Below are 19,953 nucleotides of genomic sequence, written 5' to 3' on the forward strand. Positions count from 1 at the left end.
AGGGAGACAGGGACAGAGGTGGCGGGGCAACGCAGGTAAAAGGACAGGGGGGAGACGCAGGGACAGAGATGGCAGGGAGATGCTGTCTCCAGCAGCGGCAGTGACAGCTAATCATCTCGTGGAGGGGGACTCCAGCAGTGCCGGTGACCGCTAATAATCCAAGGATTCTTGGTGCCCAGCGAGGACACACACACTCCAGTGGCGGATGTTACTGGAGGGGAAGAATCTAGCAGCGGACGCGCATGGGGAGCCTCAACGCTACTCTCTCACTCTGAAGACTTCCGGCCCCTATTCTTATGCGCCGCCCGTTGACCCCCCCGGCCGCGACCCGATGACACCTTCCCCCAGCGCAACCCAATGAAACCCCGGGCGCGACCCGATGATCCACCCCGGCCACAACCCGGAACTTGATGGCAGCAGCCAGCAGGCCGGGTAGCGGTAGCGCTCCAGAGGGAGACTTTGGAGCCTTTTCCAGTTACCCGGATTCCCGGTGACTGGAAAAGCCTCCTGGAGAGTTGCCATCAAATCTGGGAGAATCCCGGAAATCCAGGAAAGGTGGCAACCCTAACTATACCTAGAGACATCGGTGACATGCACAGCTAAAGCATCAATAGTGTCTAAATATCAGATTCTGTCAATATTAACTCATGTTGTATTTGTTGGTGGGACTGTAAAATGGGAATGGACCTTGCATACCTATAGCGAATCACCCACAAATTACTGGTTTCACTTAAAATGGCTTCTCTCTCATGCACTAAGCTTCCAGGGTCTCAACTATGTGCTGCCGGGGTCTCCGCTATGTGCTCTCTGGCAACAGATTTGCAGTCAGGGCAGAGCAGGTCTTCACCCTGCTGCTTTGCCTTCTGTTATTGGAGTTGGGTGGCTGGCTTCACTGCAGCAGGACAAAAGGTGTCCTTGCACAAGGCTATAAATACTGTGTGACCCAAGCCATCACAGTGTGTGCACATAACACCTATGGCTACCAGACAGCCCTGAACAGGCTCTGCAGCATCTGTGTGGTGCGCGCTGCTGTGGTAGCCTACCACGCTTGAGGCAGTGTTGGACGGGGCCACATGAGGCACTGGATGACACCGCTAAACAAAGTATTCAAATTCAGCCTCTGCTACCTGAACATACCCGGCCCAAATGGTGAGTGGCCTGCGGCGCAACAGTGGGTGGGGTCACACAGGGACATGGGCTGCAGTGCTGAGCTATATATGTATTCAGCCCTGTCTCAGTCCAACGACCTGTGATGTCCTCGGCTGAATTGTGTGGTCTGCGCTACACCCGCAACTTCAACTTTCAGCCTCTCGTTCGACCGACTTCCTGGGAAACTTCCCAGTGACTAGAATGGCCAATCCACCCCTGCTCATCTGGAGAGTCTTTGCCAAGTGGAGAAGACTGGCATAAAAGTGAGGAATACCAAAGTTGGAAAAAATACATTTTGGCCAAGAAACATCGTTGAACAGTCAGTGAAGTAAGTAACTAGTTGATAGGTGTCTTAAATATGTCAAAAAAATAAGAAAGGTTTCCTTCATAATAATAATAATAATAATAATAATAATAATAATAATAATGTTTTTTACACTCTTATAGAAGAACCCGTTAGAAGTAAAGCATTGCAAAGTACCAAAGGAACAGAGTTGGCTGTAAAAAAAAAAAAAAACTGGACAAGTCAAAGGCAAGACATCCTAGACCCACCAGATATGGAAGGAGATCTAGATGCAAGTCAGAAAACGGCAAAGGGTGTCTGATACAGTGAGGCAGACAACCTTACATTAGTAGAAGAGGTAGAGAAGTCTTATGACATTTTATACAGTCCAAGGGCTTCAATCACTACCACCAAACTTTGGAATGCCATTGCTGACAGGGTCACTGCACTTTCCAGCAACAGAAGAGATGCCCTCAACTGCTTGAAAAGAAATTGGGGGTAATTTTCTTTTTTATTTGCTGTCGGCAATCACTATGGGGGAAATTTACCAAGATGTGTATTCTACTTCACGTGAGGTTGCTATGAGCAACCAATCAGAGTCTACTTCTTTTTTATTTAGCACCCTCTAGAAGATAGTAGACAGGATCTGATTGGTTGGCCATAGCAACATCACATGTGACGAAGAATACAAATCTTAGTAAATTTGCCCCATAGTGATTGCCGACAGTAAACAAAAAAGAAAATTACTTTTCAAAGACAACATGACATTGGCACAGGTAGTGGCCACAAAATAAACTTGAATGGCAATCCTGGGAGGAGATCCTGAGACGAATGATGAATCCCATCATGATTCAGGGAATGACAGGAATTCTTGATGCAAGAGGGCTGGCTTCAGTACCGTAAAATGTGGATGAAACATCCACTGTGAAGATACCACGAATGAGGGAGTTTGATCCGCAAAATTAGAAGGCCGGGTAAGTTTCATGCTAAGTTTATAATGTATTTTTCAGTACTGTTTTGGGTAACAATTTTACTGTAGTGATTTACTGCAAACAAGCACTTCTGTAGGAGGTGGAGGCTTTTAAAATTCATACGCACAAGAAAGCCCTTCCAAAAACCATGGCTTCACCTTTCAAAACACAAAGCAGGCCATGGAGTCATGACATGACTTCTGCCATAGATTCAAGGCAGGAGAGACATGTAAGCCACATAACATGGACTTACAGCCAAACAATATCAGGTGAAAGGTGGAGGACTAGTGTTATTGTTTAGTGTGAACATTTCATAGAGGCCCATTTCAGTGGGGCAACAGGGGAGACCAGAGAGGAATATATTTGATATTGTGATTATTTTAATGTTCACTTTTTTTATTTTTGACAATTATATATTTTCCCATCCTAAATTAATTCTGGAATGTGCATGTGCTTTTGAGACACTTACAATAGAGAAAGTGCTGTTATCTTCCTTTTTGAAAGCGTTTTTTTTTTTTTTTTTATATATATTTTCCCATCCTAAATTAATTCTGGAATGTGCATGTGCTTTTGAGACACTTACAATAGAGAAAGTGCTGTTATCTTCCTTTTTGAAAGCGTTTTTTTTTTTTTTTTTTTTTCCTTGAGAAGAACAGGGCAAATGCAAGGCTGTTTGGGAACACCTGCCAGTCGCAGACCACCATGTTGATGAAGAATGTTATCCAATTTGCTCAGTAAAGGAGTTCACCACTGGCCAACAATTTCGAGCTCTGAGTGTGTTTGATGACAGTGAGGTCACCGAAGGAACATTCCATGGTTTTGAAACGAGCCGATCAGAATCATCTGTAGTGAAAGAATGTGAATAGATGAGGCAAAAAAAAAAAAAAAGAGTTAAAAATGTTACTGCTACTGGAAATGCATCAAAAAAATACTGAGGGTACTTTGTGCTATTTACATAAAATAAGGCCCCTTTTCACATTTCAACATACCCATTTCTAACTTTTTCTCATCTATCTTAAACAGAATGTGCACTACAAACAATTGCTGGATTAGCATTGGGAATATCGGCCTTCTTCAGACCAGACCTACTTCTTGATGATGATGTGGATGACGATGCTTTCACCTCCAGCCCAATACGTAAGACTCTATCCAAGATGTGTGAGAAAACATCCATCAATCCACCAAAACAACCAATGTTTTGATAGCCACAGCTCTCAAGCTGATAGTGGAGCAACTTGGTCGAATATCACCCCTGTCTAATGTGTTCCAAACAGGCCACCAAAGTCAACACAATCAAAACCCAGTAAGATCAACCTTCACACCGCCCACCAGAATATATTCTCCATCAGAAATGCAACAGGCTTATTGTCGGTTCTTTTCAACATACATACCACATCATCCTACGCCAAGCATTTTCAAGGAACCTGAACCAAAAATCCTAGACTTGTCACATTCCCAATCAACAGATGATGATGATGATGATGAGACCTAATTGCAGAGGTAAGTTTGTATTTAGTTTTCAACAATTGTCAATGTTCTTTGCTTTGTTATTAACATTTATAATTTTCACAGGTTTTAGTAGGCCATCCCATAACTGTGTAAATGTTTGGAGGAGATGCTTTGGCTTTCCATTGTCATAATGTTAAAGGAAGAAGGCATCTAAAACATGATCAGCTAACAACAAGAAGGATACATAAATAATATTAGGTTAATTAATGTGTTGGATTGTTGGCACCTCCCTTTTTGGGGCATGTTTATGGACCCAATTGTTTGAAACCGCTGAAATACCACTACTTCCCAGTGCATTTGACCATGTGTGACATTGCAAGTGTATGCTGCTAAAGATTTTTTTTTTTTTTTACCTGCAACACATACTGCGGTAGATGTATTAAGCCTGGAGAAGAGATAAAGTGTAGATTAAGTGAAAGTAGATAAAGCACCAGCCAATCAACTCCCAACTGTCATTTTAAAACACAGTTGATTGAAAGTAGATAAAGCACCCGCAAATCAACTGTGTTTTAAAATGACAGTTGGAAGTTGATTGGCTGGTGCTTTATCTACTTTCACTTAATCTCCACTTTATCTCTTCTCCAGGCTTAATAAATCTGCTCCAGTGTTTGAAATGTTGGGTCAAGTTCAAAGTAAATGTAACCACTGTGTGTTCATGGTTTAACCCCTTGAGAGGTGGGTTTTGCTGGGGCAAGACAAACCTACCAGTGCAGGTTTGTCCTGCCCCAGCAAAACCCATCACAGGATGTAGGAAGGCGCCCCCCCCCCCCACCTCTGCTCCGGCGTTTGTACGCCGGAGCTTTCCTGCCACCGCTGCCCCAGCCGCCAGTCACAGTCAGCACTGATTGACCACAGGCAGCAGGCTCTGGAGATATTTGTGGCGGCTCAGGAGGACTCGGGCTCCTGAGCACTCCCGAGTCCCCCCAAACATCCCTGAGCCTGCCGCCTACGTCAATGCTGTAAATGGCAATTGGCGGCTGGGGAAGCGGCAGGGGAGCTCCGGCGTATGATCGCAGAGTGGAGGGGATGGGGGCGGGCGTCAGGAGGGGGAGGGTGACAGGGGGGGCTAGAGGTGGTGCACTAGTGGTGCTCCGCTGGAGGCACCACTTGCAGGCACCTACTACATAGTGGTATGCCCCGAAATTTTCCAGGATAGCCCGCTGCGGCAGCGCAGCTGAGCCCAGAAAATTTCCGGGCATACCACTCAAGTGGTTAAGGAAGTTCAAGCAGCAAATGTGTAATGAGGTCCAAGTGATTTACTATTATGGCACCTAAACCTAAGGATTGTAATGGAAAACAAAGTAAGGGTCCACATCTATGTTGCTTGCAACTGTATGAATGTTTGTGAAAAATAACAAGTAGTTCAAATTAAAGTAATGATAACATTTGAAATATAAAAATTAACTTTATCCACAAACAATATTTGCCTCCTACCAGCTATCCATATGTATATTGATGACATTATTGTCTTTATACAGTACATGACCGAATGGTTACATTGAAAATCACTTCTGAATTGAATTATAAATGTAAGATATTGATACCATCCTTACCAAATCAACAGTGGATAGTGTTTTAACAGGTTTATTACGTTCTTGGTTGTTTTTTTTTAGCAATGCAACTTCATTTGTTAACCCTTTGTATTTCTTTCCCGTTTTGAAAATTTTAGGTAACAAAAGAACATCCAGTTTGTTGAAGGCAAGAAGAAGGCGTACAGTAAAAGGCACTTGTTTGTAAATGTTAAGAATTTCACAGCATTTACATTTTTCAGCAATAAATATGGATTTGCAGTTTATCGCCAATCTGTAATATTTTGGCAGGCTTTTCACAGCCTTGCACAGGGTGGGGATTCACTCTGGTGGGGCAGCAGCTATCAGATCGCAGGGCTTTGCAAATTAGCAGAGAAGCGATCAGGTCTTAATAAGTTATAACCCCTTTGTTATCAAGTCGTGGGGGACACAATTCTCTTTGCGGCACAGGACACCAGAAATTGTAGTTACAGCCCTAAATCTAATGTTATTAATATCATTATTTCATCATTATCATTTATCATCATTTTATCATATATTATCATTTTAGCATTATTATTAATAGAGATGAGCGGCGGGCACTTTTTCGGGTTTTGGTTTTGGATCTGGATCTCCCTTCGTGTTTTGGATCTGGATTGGTTTTGGCAAAACCACCCTTGCGGGTTTTGGTTTTGGATCTGGATTTTTTTCGAAAAATGCTAAAAATTGCTAAAATAACAGAATTTGGGCCTGTTTTTGCCCCTAAAGTGTTATTAAGCTCAATAACATTAGTTTCCACTCATTTCTAGTCAATTTTGATCACTTCACAGCTCACAAAATTGTTTTCATTTACAGTAGTTGGCCCAATTTCCCCTGTATGAGTTGCCTGCGCAGCCGCCGGTCTGTGCAGAGACTGACTTCTAACCTGCGGCAAGTGTTTATCTGTTCTGATCAGTTTAAAATCTAATAAGACCCCTATCTGTCGTGATCAGGTTGATGAACTCTGGAAACATTACCAGTTGCCTCCTTATCCATCACCTAATGGGTGGAGGGGAGTGGGGTAATTGGTGGCAGATAACCGAGTTCCTCCACCTCTCTAGGACCCCTGGTTTGGAGATCCCTATCTAGTCTACCCTTATAGACCCCTATCTAGGTTGTGAGGTCTATCAGTCTGCGACATCTGTCACCCAATTTACCGCTAAGGTTAATTCGTTTGATATTACTGGCTAGGCGTGTGTTCCCTTACCTCCCTCACCACTTCACAATTTCATGTGTGTCCCTCCCGGAGCCGCACACTAGGTCTAATTGGATGACCATCCCCAGCTGTTTGGACTTCCTCTCCCCACCATTCATCCATCATATCCCAAAAAAATATTTATTGCTCCAAAGAGCCAAAAAAAGACAAAAAAAGAGCAAGAAAAAGATTTGCTGGGGCTCTCCCACCCAGCCATCCATCCGGGACATCCCATCCAAAAAAGAAGTATGATAGGAATGGATGAGACCATGGATGTCCATGAGGACATATTTTCATCCATAATGGATGATGTGGAGAGATAAATCACCCATTTCCCCACCATTCATCCATCAAAGTTTTTAAATTTATGACGCTACAAAGAGCCAACAAATGACTCAGAAAGAGGTGCAAGTAAAAGAATTGCTGGGGCCCTGCCACCCAGCCATCCATCCGGGACATCCCATCCAAAAAAGAAGTACGATAGGAATGGATGAGACCATGGATGTCCATGAGAATTGCAGGCCCTTGGATTTAACAGAGAAAGGGGAGCAGGACGGTGACGCTGGGCAGGCTGCTACATGTTTGTTCACAGTTTCTTTTGACAAAAACTTCTGATGGATGCACTGCAAATGACGTAACAGTGAGGAGGTCCCAAGGTGCTGCACGTCCTTACCTCTACTTACAATAGCTTTACAAACGCTACACACGGCTTGACAGTTGTTGTCCGGATTTGGGTAGAAATTATTCCATACATACGAGGTGGATTTTTTGTTCTTTTGCTCTGGCATGACAATGGGCTTGTCCATACACCGGACAACAACTGTCTCCATCGGTGCCTTAAAACAAACAACATCATCCTCAACATCGTCATCATCCGCATCCCTCTGTGTGCCAGCTTCACCAACAGAATCCACATCCTCATCCAATTCCTCAGAAGCATCCTCAATAACCAGGTCAGCATCTTGACTGTGGATGCTCTTGCACACACTTGCAGAGGGCACGCAAATGCTGGAATGACCCTCCTCTTCATGAACAGTATTTGAAAGGTCCGGCTCACATATGGCATCCGCGGACACACTTAGACTCTCCTCTGGGATTTGTGACACTTGTGAACTCGCCTTTTTCTTAAAAACTTTCATTCTTTTTTTTGTAGTAGCAGAAGGGCTACCATCATTCTTCTGAGACGCTGTATCATCAGTCAGAAACAAAGGCCAAGGCCGTAGCCTTTCCTTCCCACTGCGTGTGGTGAACGGCATATTGCCAATTTTATTTTTCTCCGCACGTGACTTAATTTTTTTTTTATGGACCATTGTAAAATGAGATTTCTGCTTTGCTTTTACGTGGCCTCTAGGCCTTTGACCATCAGCCTTGCCATCATGAATCTGACTGGTGGTAGCAGCTTCAGTACTTCTATCAGGTTGCTGATCTCCCACTATTTCCTCCTCCATCATCCTCCAAAAATTTGTTTTTATTTTAATACTTTTATTTTTTTTTTCTTATTTTTTTACACTGGACACAGCCTGTGACACTGGACACTGCCCCTGGTCACTGGACACTGCCCCTGGACACAGCCCATTATACTGGACACTGGATATAGTCCGTCACACTGGACACTAGATATATATGCCGTCACACTGGACACTGGATATATGTCGTCACACTGGACACTGGATATATGTCGTCACACTGGACACTAGAAATATTTCGTCACACTGGACACTGGATATAAGTCGTCACACTGGACACAGGATATATGTCGTCACACTGGACACTGGATATATGTCGTCACACTGGACACTGGATATATGTAGTCACACTGGACACAGGATATATGTCGTCACACTGGACACAGGATATATGTCACACTGGACACTGGATATATGTCGTCACACTGGACACTGGATATATGTAGTCACACTGGACACTGGATATATGTAGTCACACTGGACACAGGATATATGTCGTCACACTGGACAATGGATATATGTCACACTGGACACTGGATATACAGTATGTCGTCACACTGGACAATGGATATATGTCACGCTGGACAAAGGATATATGTCGTCAAACTGGACAATGGATATATGTCACGCTGGACACTGGATATATGCCGTCACACAATGGTTAGATGTCACACTGGACACTGGATATATGTCATCACACTGGACAATGGATATATATCACACTGGACACTGGATATATGTCGTCACACTGGACACAGGATATATGTCACACTGGACACTGGATATATGTCGTCACACTGGACACAGGATATATGTCGTCACACTGGACACAGGATATATGTTGAGACTCGTGACACTGGACAATGGATATAGGCTGTCACACTGGACACAGCCCCTTGTATTACTGCAGCCCCTGTACACAGTGTACTACTCAGCAGCACTGCAGCCCCTGCGTGTGAGCACTGCAGCACTGAGTTATACCCCTTTTACACCAAAAACCCTGGTCCGACCCTGGTCTTTGAATGCTGGAGTTTTCAGGGTCTGACCCTGCTTTATACCCCATTTACACAGCACTTCGACCTGGGTCGGACCTGGGTCTGCACCATTTATACTGAACCTGGGTCAGCACTGCCTTTCCTTGTGGATGTCATAAAAAATGCTTGCTCGTTGCCAAGGGGGGTGAAATTGCTTGTTGCCAGGAGGCAACACATTATATATATATATATATATATATATATTTATATTTATATTTATATATATACTACTTAAATAAAAATTCTGAAGGGGTAGAGGGGGGAAGCTGCCCCCTGGGGTGCTGGGAGAAGGGGGGTTTCTGCGGCTGCTGAAGGGAGGTGGGGGTACCTGTCAGCCTGAGGTCGGAGCCTGAGAGGATGATGTGCGCCGCCGCCACTGCTTCTGAATTAGGCCCAATATCATACAACTGTGGTTGATGATGGTCGGAGCCAGAGGGGATGATGTGCTTGTGAATCAGGCCCAATATCATACAACTGCGGGCTGCGGGGGATGATGGTCGGAGCCTGAGGTCGGAGCCGGAGGGATGATGTGCGGCGCTGCTGCTGTACCTCCCCATGCAGCCACGAAGTTCCTGCTGTGAATGGACAGTCAGTGGCGGGGGTCCCTCCGGCGCATAGGAACTAGTACTAGTTCCCATGCGCTGGAGGGACCGCCGACACTGACTGTCCATTCGCCGCAGGGACTGGCTGCCGGGGGGGGGGGGGGGACAGCAGCAGCGGCGCACATCATCCCTCCGGCTCCGACCTCAGGCTCCAACCATCATCCCCCGCAGTTGTATGATATTGGGCCTGATTCACCAGCAGCAGCAGCGGCGGCGCACATCATCCCCTTCGGCTCCGACCGCAGGCTGACAGGTACTCCCACCTCCCTGCAGCAGCCGCAGACACCCCCCTTCTCCCAGCACCTGGGGACAGCTTCCCCAGTGCTGCACGCTGTGGACCCGCTGCAGGTGCCTGCACCCACAGCGGGACCATTTACACCGGCCTTTACACGGGTCCTATCCGGGTTCTACCCAAGTCAGGACCTGGGTAGAGGACCCGTGTAAATGGACATGGATATACCCCATTTACACCGCCGATGATCCGGGTCTGACCCGCCGCTGACCCGGATTTTTCGGCGGTGTAAAAGGGATATTAGTTAAATCACACAACACTGGGCTCAGGGCTAAATAAATCACAACACAGGGCTTAGGGCTAAATAAATCACAACAGGGCACAGGCCACAGGACAGCCCCTGGACAGTGGACACTGCAGCCCCTGCGTGTGAGCACTGCAGCACCTAGTTAGTTAAATCACACTACAGGGCTCAGGCCTATAAACAGTCACTGACTCAATACAAGTCCACAACAAAGTGCACGGAGCACAGGGCAGTGAGGGCACAGGGCAGGTCACGGAGCACAGCATGGCACGGAGCACAGCACAGGGCACACGGAGCTTCCCAACCACCCTCTTCCCTCTCGAAGATTGGAGTGAAGATGGCAGGGCGCGCGTGCGTCTTTTATAAGACCCCGCTCCCGCGAGAATCCGGCGATGATGACGTTTTGCCTCGTTTTCGGTCCGGAATTGAGGCGGGAACTCCCGAGCCGCCTCGGACCCTGACCCGGTTCCCCAGATTCGGATCTGTCGGATCTCGGGGATCCGGACCCGCTCATCTCTAATTATTAATATAATCAATATCATTGTTTTATGTGCCCTGGGTCCCCCAATGGTAAATATGGACCTATGAACAGGAAAACAGCAGATACATTTTGATAACAGTATTTAGGTTTTTTGGGGGAAATTTACTAACGGAAATTTGTAAAAAATAGGTGTATTTGTATCCAGAAATACACTTATTTTTGACATTTACAATCCCGAAAATACGGCAATTCGTATTCGTATTGATGTGCTATCAATACGAATACGAATTGCCATATTTTCGGGACAGAAAATGTCAAAAATAAGTGTTTTTCTGGATACAAATACACCTATTTTTTTTACAAATTTCCTTTAGTAAATTCCCCCCAAAAAACCTAAATACTGTTATCAAAAAGATTAAACACTAGGTGGCGAGAAAGTACCAATTCAGAGTAGAAAATTGAGGAAACAATGAGACAAATATTAAGCAAACTTCTACAGATCTAGAGAGATCTTAATATTACAGTTATGATCCACTACAATAGGCAGTTAAGCTAGAGAAAAAAATATATACTGTAGTTATGAAAAATAATAAAGAAATAATCTGCATGCCTATTTGGAACAGCAGAAATTTAAGCAAACAACAGCATTTATATTATTGTACAAAATTTGGCACTTTCATATACCTTATCTGTATGAAAAACAATGACAAATTAAGTAAAAGTCACAGAATGTAGATGATCTCTAAACTTGGGGTACGTTTCTACTTTTATTGCGCACTTTGATTTGTATACCACCTGATATGCATGAACATCTTTATATCAAAGGTGATGAGATGGTTAACCATCAATGTTACATTCTAAAGGAATATGCAACAAGGACCCAGCGATCACAGGAAGCACACTGAGAGGACCCAACACACCTTACCATCACAATATATACAATTTACTTTTGTTCTACAGCAGATCAGAATCCACAGATTATAGACTTGTGACTTTACACTGGTGGGCAACTACACATCCCCCCCAACACACACCCTCCTGCCCCCCTCCCATCCTGGAGCGAACCCCTGTTGTGCATTACATTTATCGCTTGTATACCGAGACATCCTGTATCGGTGCAGCTTAGGGTGACCCCCTGATCCCAAAGTGCTGTTTAACCCCTTCCTGACAGAGCCAGTTTTTGCGTTCCTGACAGAGCCATTTTTTTCAAATCTGACATGTCTCACTTAAGTGGGGATAACTTTTTTTTGCTTTTACTTATCCCAGTGATTTTGAGATTGTTTTTTCGTGACACATTGTACTTCAAATTAGTGGTAAATTTGGGTCGATACAGTCTGTGTTTTTTTGTGAAAAATACCAAAATGTCGTAAAAAAATGGAAAATTTAGCAATTTGCTAAATGTTAAATTTTCTGCTTGTGAGACAAATAATCATACCACTCAAAATAGTTAATAACTAACAAAGACCATATGTCTACTTTATGTTGCCATCATTATTTCAACCTCCTTTTCATTTTTTTGGACACTAGGAGGCTTCAAATATGAATAGCAAATTCTCAAATTTTCAAGAAAATTTCAAACACTGATTTTTTTAGGGACCAGTTCAGTTCTGATGTGACTTTGAGGGACTTGTATGTGAGACACCCCCATAAATGATGCCATTTCAAAAACTGCACCCCTCACAGTATTCAAAACAGCATTTTGGAAGTTTGTTAACCCTTTATGTGTTTCACAGGAATTAAAACAAAGTGTAGGTGAAATTTCAAAATTTCTTTTTTTTTGCAGAGTTTCAATTTTAATACATTTTTCTAACGAACACAGTAGATTTTACTAGAGAAATGTGACTAAAAATTGATTCCCCCAATTCTTTTGTTTTCATAAATATCCTATATGTGGCCCTAGTGTGCACGTTGACCAAACCACAGGCTTCATAATAGAAGGAGCACCTACTTGATTTTGGAGCCTCCTTTTTATGAGATTATTTTTTTAGGCACCATGTAGGTTTCTAGGCACCATAAGATGCTAAAAGTTAGGAACCTCCCCCACAAGTCACCCCATTTTGCAAACTACACCCCTCAGGGAATTCATCTAGGGGTATAGTGTACATTTCAAACCCCCAGGGGTTTCACCAATTTTGATACAACTGGGCTGTGAAAATGAAAAAATTTAATTTTTCATTTTCACAGCTCAGTTGTATCAAAATTGGTTAAACCCCTGGGGGTTTGAAATGTACACTATACCCCCTGATGAATTCCCTGAAGGGTGTAGTTTGCAAAATGGGGTCACTTGTGGGGGGGTTCCACTGTATAGGTGCTTCAGGGGTCATTCAACCAGAATCTGTGCTGCAAAATCCAAAAATCACTCCTTCCCTTCTGAGTCCTGCCATGCACCCAACTGGTATTTTTTGGTCACATGTGAGGCATTGCCGTACTCGGGAGAAATTGGGGCACAGATTTTGGGGTGCTTTGTCTCCTTCATTCCTTGTGAAAATGAAAAATTTTGAGCCAGATCTGCATTTTTGTGTAAAAAATGTAATTTTTCATTTGCACAGCCCAGTTGTATCAAAATTGGTGAAACCCCTGGGGGTTTGAAATGTACACTATACCCCTAGATAAATTCCCTGAGGGGTGTAGTTTGCAAAATGGGGTGACTTGTGGGGGGGTTCCACTGTATTGGTGCTTCGGGGGTCTTGCTAATGCGACATAGCACCCACCATTCATTCCACCAGAATCTGTGCTGCAAAATCCAAATATCGCTCCTTCCCTGCTGAGTCCTGCCATGCACCCAAATGGTATTTTTTGGTCACATGTGAGGCATTGCCGTACTCGGGAGAAATTGGGGCACAGATTTTGGGGTGCTTTGTCTCCTTCATTCCTTGTGAAAATGAAAAATTTTGAGCCAGAACTGCATTTTTGTGTAAAAAAATGTAATTTTTCATTTTCACAGCCCAGTTGTACCACAATTGGTGAAACCCCTGGGGGTTTTAAATGTACGCTATACCCCTAGATGAATTCCCTGAGGGGTGTAGTTTGCAAAATGGGGTCACTTGTGGGGGGGTTCCACTGTATTGGTGCTTCGGGGGTCTTGCTAAAGCGACATAGCACCCACCAAAATTCCACCAGAATCTGAGCTGCAAAATCCAAATTTCACTCCTTCCCTTCTGAGTCCTGCCATTTTTTGGTCACACATGAAGCATTGCCGTACTCGGGAGAAATTGGGGCACAGATTTTGGGGTGCTTTTTCTCCTTCATACCTTATGAAAATGAAAAATTTGGAGCCAGAACTGCATTTTTGTGTAAAAAAATGTAATTTTTCATTTTCACTGCCCAGTTGTATCAAAATTGGTGAAACCCCTGGGGGTTTGAAATGTACACTATACCCCCTGATGAATTCCCTGAAGGGTGTAGTTTGCAAAATGGGGTCCCTTGTGGGGGGGTTCCACTGTATAGGTGCTTCAGGGGTCATTCAACCAGAATCTGTGCTGCAAAATCCAAAAATCACTCCTTCCCACAGGAGTCGGATGTTCATTACTATCTGTTGTTTATCCACACATACGTGGGAGTGATCTCTGTGGTAGAGCAGTTCTACAATTATCAGCAAAAATTGGACTTTTTGAAGTCCCATATCTCTGCAGGACAGAGATTTTACTTGAACGCGGTCAGTAACCCCTTATAAAATTACCCTTATTACTGGAAGAAATCTGTCTTCACGATACTATTCAGATTGGATCCTTATTTCACCCCTGATGAAGTCCTAAAGGGACGAAACGCGTAGGGTTCTCGCATTTTAAGGAGCCGCACACATCATGAAGTTGGATCTGATGTTACTTGTCTGAACAAAACTATGATCTAAAATTGAAAAGTGAACCAAACTCTGTACAAACCTTTTTACTGACATACTATCCCTGTGATGAAATTTATAATAAAAAACTTTTTATGTACCAATGTATGATTACTAATGTACTAAAGTGGTGAAATAGACAGAGCGCACATCTATCTCTTTCTTCTTCTATTTGTCCCACCTGGTACCTATATTAACAGCTAGGTACGGTAGAAGTGCTGCTCACTAACCAGCGCAGAAAAAGGACCACACTCCCCCCCACTCTTTATATATATATGTGTGTATATATATATACACATATATATACACACACACATATATATATATATATGTGTGTATATATATATATATATATATATATATATATATATTTATTCACTACATATATTTATTTTTACTGGGCAGCTTGATGCTGCTGCTGCTGCTGCTGCGGGGGGAGGGGGGAGGAGGGCAGCGCTGCTGCGCTGCCTGCTGCCGGGGGAGCCGGGGAAGCTGCTGCTGCTGCTGCGGTGAGTGCCCGGCGGGTGCGAGGGGGGGGCTGCACATCGGTGGTGATCGGTGCTGTACTTGACAGCACCGATCACCACCGATCCCTGTGTTACCGAGCGGCTTAGCCGCCGGTAACACAGGAAACGCTGTGAATGGCTGTTCAGATTTGAACAGCCAATCACAGCGATCGCCGACCGGGGGGGGCACCCCTGCCCCCCCTGGGCGGCGAGGGGGGATGTCTGCTGTCAGGGACAGCAGACATCACCTAACTGTCACTGCGTCTATAGACGCAGTGACAGTTAGAAGGCATGACGTACATTTATGCCATGTGTCGGGAAGTACTTCCCGACCATGACGTAAATGTACGTCAATTGTCGGGAAGGGGTTAAACTCAATGGGTGACATTTAATAGAATGAGAGTTTTTCGCACTTCAGTTTTTCGCCCATTATCGCACTTTTTTAAAATCGCATTTTTGCCGCGAATTCGCATATTTAATGAGGCGCTTGTTCTGGCAAGAAAAGTGCGATTTAGTGCGATAATGTGCGAATTTTCGGCATGAAAATGTGCGAATTTGAGGTAATGTGCGATTTTGTGTTTGTAAAAAAAAAAAAAAAATTGATGGGGCCCCCCCTCCTGAGCATAACCATCTGGCTCATTGAGCCGGTCCTGGCTCCAAAAATACGGGGGACAAAATGCGTAGGGGTCCCCCGTATTTCTGAAACCAGCCCCGGACTCTTGGACCTGTCCTGGTTCCAAAAATACGGGGGACAAAAAATCTGGGGGTCCCCCGTATTTTGAAACCAGCACCGGGCTTCATCAGCCCGCAGTGTCATGCCAAAGTCGGGGGACACTTTTTACATAAGGTCCCCCGGCCGTACCATGAGCACCGTGGCTGATCAGCCTTGAAGGGGTCCCCCCCAGGCTTCACCAGTCCAGGGCTGAAGCCCGGGGCTGTCACCGGCGTCCCTGGCCAGTGGACGCCGGCCTTAAATCTTTCAATCCTAACATTGCTTTATACAGGAGAACTACAAGTGCCAGCAAACCTCCCCCGCAGGCTGGGACTTGGAGAACCACAAGTCCCAGTATGCGGGGCATTAATGGGCCCGCTGGGACTTGTGGTCCATCTGTAAAAAGAATGTTAAAAGAACACACACACAGAGAAGTATAACTTTATTACACCAACATACTTACCGATCCAGGATCCAGCGCTGGTCTCTCTGCAGCAGAGCCGGTCAGCCTGCACTGTCAGCGGGTCGAACCGGCTTTCTCTCATGCAGATAACAGCCTGTGTCGCGCTGACTCCCTGCACTACACAAGCTGAGAGCGTCTTGGGCATCATGCGTCTTCATGGAGACGCATAGCTCAGCCAATCAGGGCTGAGCTATGTGTCTCCATGGAGACGCATCGCCCAATCACGCTCTCAGCCTGTGTCGCGCTGGGACAGCGTGACACAGGCTGTTATCTGCATGGGAGAAAGATGGTTCAGCCCGCTGACAGTGCAGGCTGAGCCATCTATGCAGAAGGGAGACCAGCGCTGGATCCTGGATCAGTGTATGTGAGTGTAAAAGAGTGGCTGGTTATGCTCAGGAGGGGGGACCCCACGCAATAAAAAAAAAAACACTTTAACACAGTTTTTGGCGAATTTAAGACACATTTCCCACATTGGCATTTCATTAAATATGCGAATTGTATACAGTACCTTTCAATGGGAAAACATCTGGATGCGAGTTCCGGCGCGAGTTAAAATCGCACTTTCTAAAAGTGCGATTTCGTGGCAAAATCTGTGATTTTTTCGCATCTCATTACATATGCGAAAACGGGATTTAAAAAAAACACAAATGTCACCCATTATCTTTCTCCATGCAAAAAACTCTGCTAAGCGAACAAACCAGAACTTGTAGGTACAAGTACACAAGATGTGAGCCAGCAATAGCGATGTTTGGGACCAAGCATCACCAGCACACATGGAGCGATTTGTGCTTAATTTCTAAGCAATCTAAACAGGATTGCTTAGAAAACAGCCAAAAATCGCAATGTGTGTATGTTCCCTTATGGGCCCCATACATCATCAATTAATTGTGACAATCCTGAGATCTGGAGATGATTGCCACAATTAATTTTAGATGTGTGGGCTCCCCCTTTTGGCAATCCCAATAAAAAATTAATAGGGATCGCCAATCGATTGCTTAATCAGATTTTTAAACATGCTTAATGGGCCCCATACATCAGTAATCACAATTAATGGATTTCCAGACCCAGGGATTTTTTGGCCAGATAAATGGATTCTACAATCTATTTGACTTGCCCACACATTACAGATTTATTTCAGTGATCGGCAGATTTTTCCATCTAAAGATTGCATCTTCATATCTGGAAATTGCCCAATCGATTGTCATTTCAGCTGTTCATAATGTAATGGGCCCCATACATCAGCAATTAATTGTGACAATCCTGAGATCTGGAGATGATTGCCACAATTAATTTTAGATGTGTGGGCTCCCCCTTTTGGCAATCCCAATCAACAATTTATAGGGATCGCCAATCGATTGCTTAATCAGATTTTTTAAACATGCTTAATAATCTGGTATTATCTGCGGATCTTTTTTATATGTGTGGGCATTCCCAATTCGTCTTCTTCATCTATTTACATTATGAACAGCTGAAATGACAATCGATTGGGCAATTTCCAGATATGAAGATGCAATCTTTAGATGGAAAAATCTGCCGATCACTGAGATAAATCTGTAATGGGCCCCATACATCAGCAATCACAATTAATGGATTTCCAGATCCAGTGATTTTTTTGGCCAGATAAATGGATTCTACAATCTATTTGACTTGCCCACACATTACAGATTTATTTCAGTGATCGGCAGATTTTTCCATCTAAAGATTGCATCTTCATATCTGGAAATTGCCCAATCGATTGTCATTTCAGCTGTTCATTAATTGTGATTGCTGATGTATGGGGCCCATTACAGATTTATCTCAGTGATCGGCAGATTTTTCCATCTAAAGATTGCATCTTCATATCTGGAAATTGCCCAATCGATTGTCATTTCAGCTGTTCATAATGTAAATAGATGAAGAAGACGAATTGGGAATGCCCACACATATAAAAAAGATCCGCAGATAATACCAGATTATTAAGCATGTTTAAAAATCTGATTAAGCAATCGATTCGCGATCCCTATTAATTTTTTATTGGGATTGCCAAAAGGGGGAGCCCACACATCTAAAATTAATTGTGGCAATCATCTCCAGATCTCAGGATTGTCACAATTAATTGCTGATGTATGGGGCCCATAATAATTTGGTATTATCTGCGGATCTTTTTTATATGTGTGGGCATTCCCAATTCATCTTCTTCATCTATTTACATTATGAACAGCTGAAATGACAATCGATTGGACAATTTCCAGATATGAAGATGCAATCTTTAGATGGAAAAATCTGCCGATCACTGACATAAATCTGTAATGTGTGGGCAAGTCAAATAGATTGTAGAATCCATTTATCTGGCCAAAAAATCCCTGGATCTGGAAATCCATTAATTGTGATTGCTGATGTATGGGGCCCATAACTCACCTAAATCTAAAGGTCCATACACACTGGGTGATATTGCCCAGCGTGTATGGTGCCCGATGATAATAATAATTCGATGGGCTTTCTTCCCCCCCCCCTGTCTATCAATCTTCCCCGAGGGTGGATGGCTTTCCATAGCAGCAGATGAGTGGTGGACGGCAGCAATGATGGACATCGCTTCTCCGTACACACTGGGCAGCTTTCATGCTGAAAGCCGCTCAGATGATTAAACTGAGCGGCTTTCAGGTGAAAGTTGACCACTGTGTATGGGGCTTAACTCTTTCTCTGCACATGTTACATTTGCCCCACCTGCAATGTACATGTGTTTTTTACCCATTTGAGAACAAATTTGTCCTGCGATCAGGTCTGAATTAGGCCCATTCATACCTCACAACCTTTGCCCTATTCAACGCGGACGGTCCAAAAAGGGGTCTGTGCTAAGGGGTGGTTGGACGTGGCCTTGAGTGGAGGGGCATGGCCTTGCACCGTTACCTCTGTTTTCATAGTTTTTTGGGGCATGACCAGTGCTCCCTTAACTCCCTTTCTGCACTGAAGAAATGTAATCTAGGACAGTGGACAGCTGGGAGGTACTGTATGCCTATTGTTCACTCCAATTGGCCATTTGTATGAAGAGGCGTGATTTCGGGTGAGTATGCATCCAACCCCTGCAGCTGCAATTGTATATCACCCTCCTCCACAATCACAGTGACAGCAGTGTGTGGGGAGGGGGTGCAGCAAGGGGGAAACTTGCTCCCATAACATGCAGAGTGGAGGAGGGCGGCAGCGGGAGCCCAAGCATCTTGTGTCCTTGCAGTTCCTGCTTTGCCTCTCCGTCCCCTGGCTCACACAAGCAGCTGGGAAACATACAGAGAAGGCAGGGGGCAGGCAGGGGGACATACAGTCAATGGGGGCAGAGTGAGGGACATACAGTGAAGGAGGGTCAGGCTGGGGGACATACAGTGAATGGAGGCAGTGATGGACATTCGGAGAAGGGGGCGCAGGCTGTGGGACATAGTGAATGGGAGTCATACAGTGAAGGGGAGTCATACAGTGAATGGGGGCAGATTGAGGGACATACAGTGAAGGAGGGTCAGGCTTGGAACATACAGTGAATGGAGGCAGTGATGGACATTCAGAGAAGGGGGGACAGGCTGGGGACAGAGTGATTGTGTGCAGAGTGGGGAACATACAGAGAAGGAGGAGCAGGCTGGGGGACATACAGAGAAAGATGGTCAGGCAGGGGAATATACAGTGAAGGGGCAGAGTG

General features: G+C 44.5%; 1 protein-coding gene across 1 annotated transcript in view; it reads left to right on the forward strand.

Moving 5' to 3' along the window:
• Positions 1 to 19,953, forward strand: part of IL12RB1 (interleukin 12 receptor subunit beta 1) — a 162,818-nt gene that overhangs the window by 18,068 nt on the left and 124,797 nt on the right. The window contains exons 2-4 of the mRNA XM_083177930.1: positions 1,597 to 1,728; positions 3,055 to 3,192; positions 3,427 to 3,540. Coding sequence (XP_083034056.1) covers positions 1,597 to 1,728; positions 3,055 to 3,192; positions 3,427 to 3,540 — 384 coding nt within the window. The remainder of the gene's footprint in view (positions 1 to 1,596; positions 1,729 to 3,054; positions 3,193 to 3,426; positions 3,541 to 19,953) is intronic.

Source organism: Crinia signifera, chromosome 1, assembly GCF_055691185.1.
Source record: "Crinia signifera chromosome 1, ASM5569118v1, whole genome shotgun sequence".
Taxonomy (NCBI): domain Eukaryota; kingdom Metazoa; phylum Chordata; class Amphibia; order Anura; family Myobatrachidae; genus Crinia; species Crinia signifera.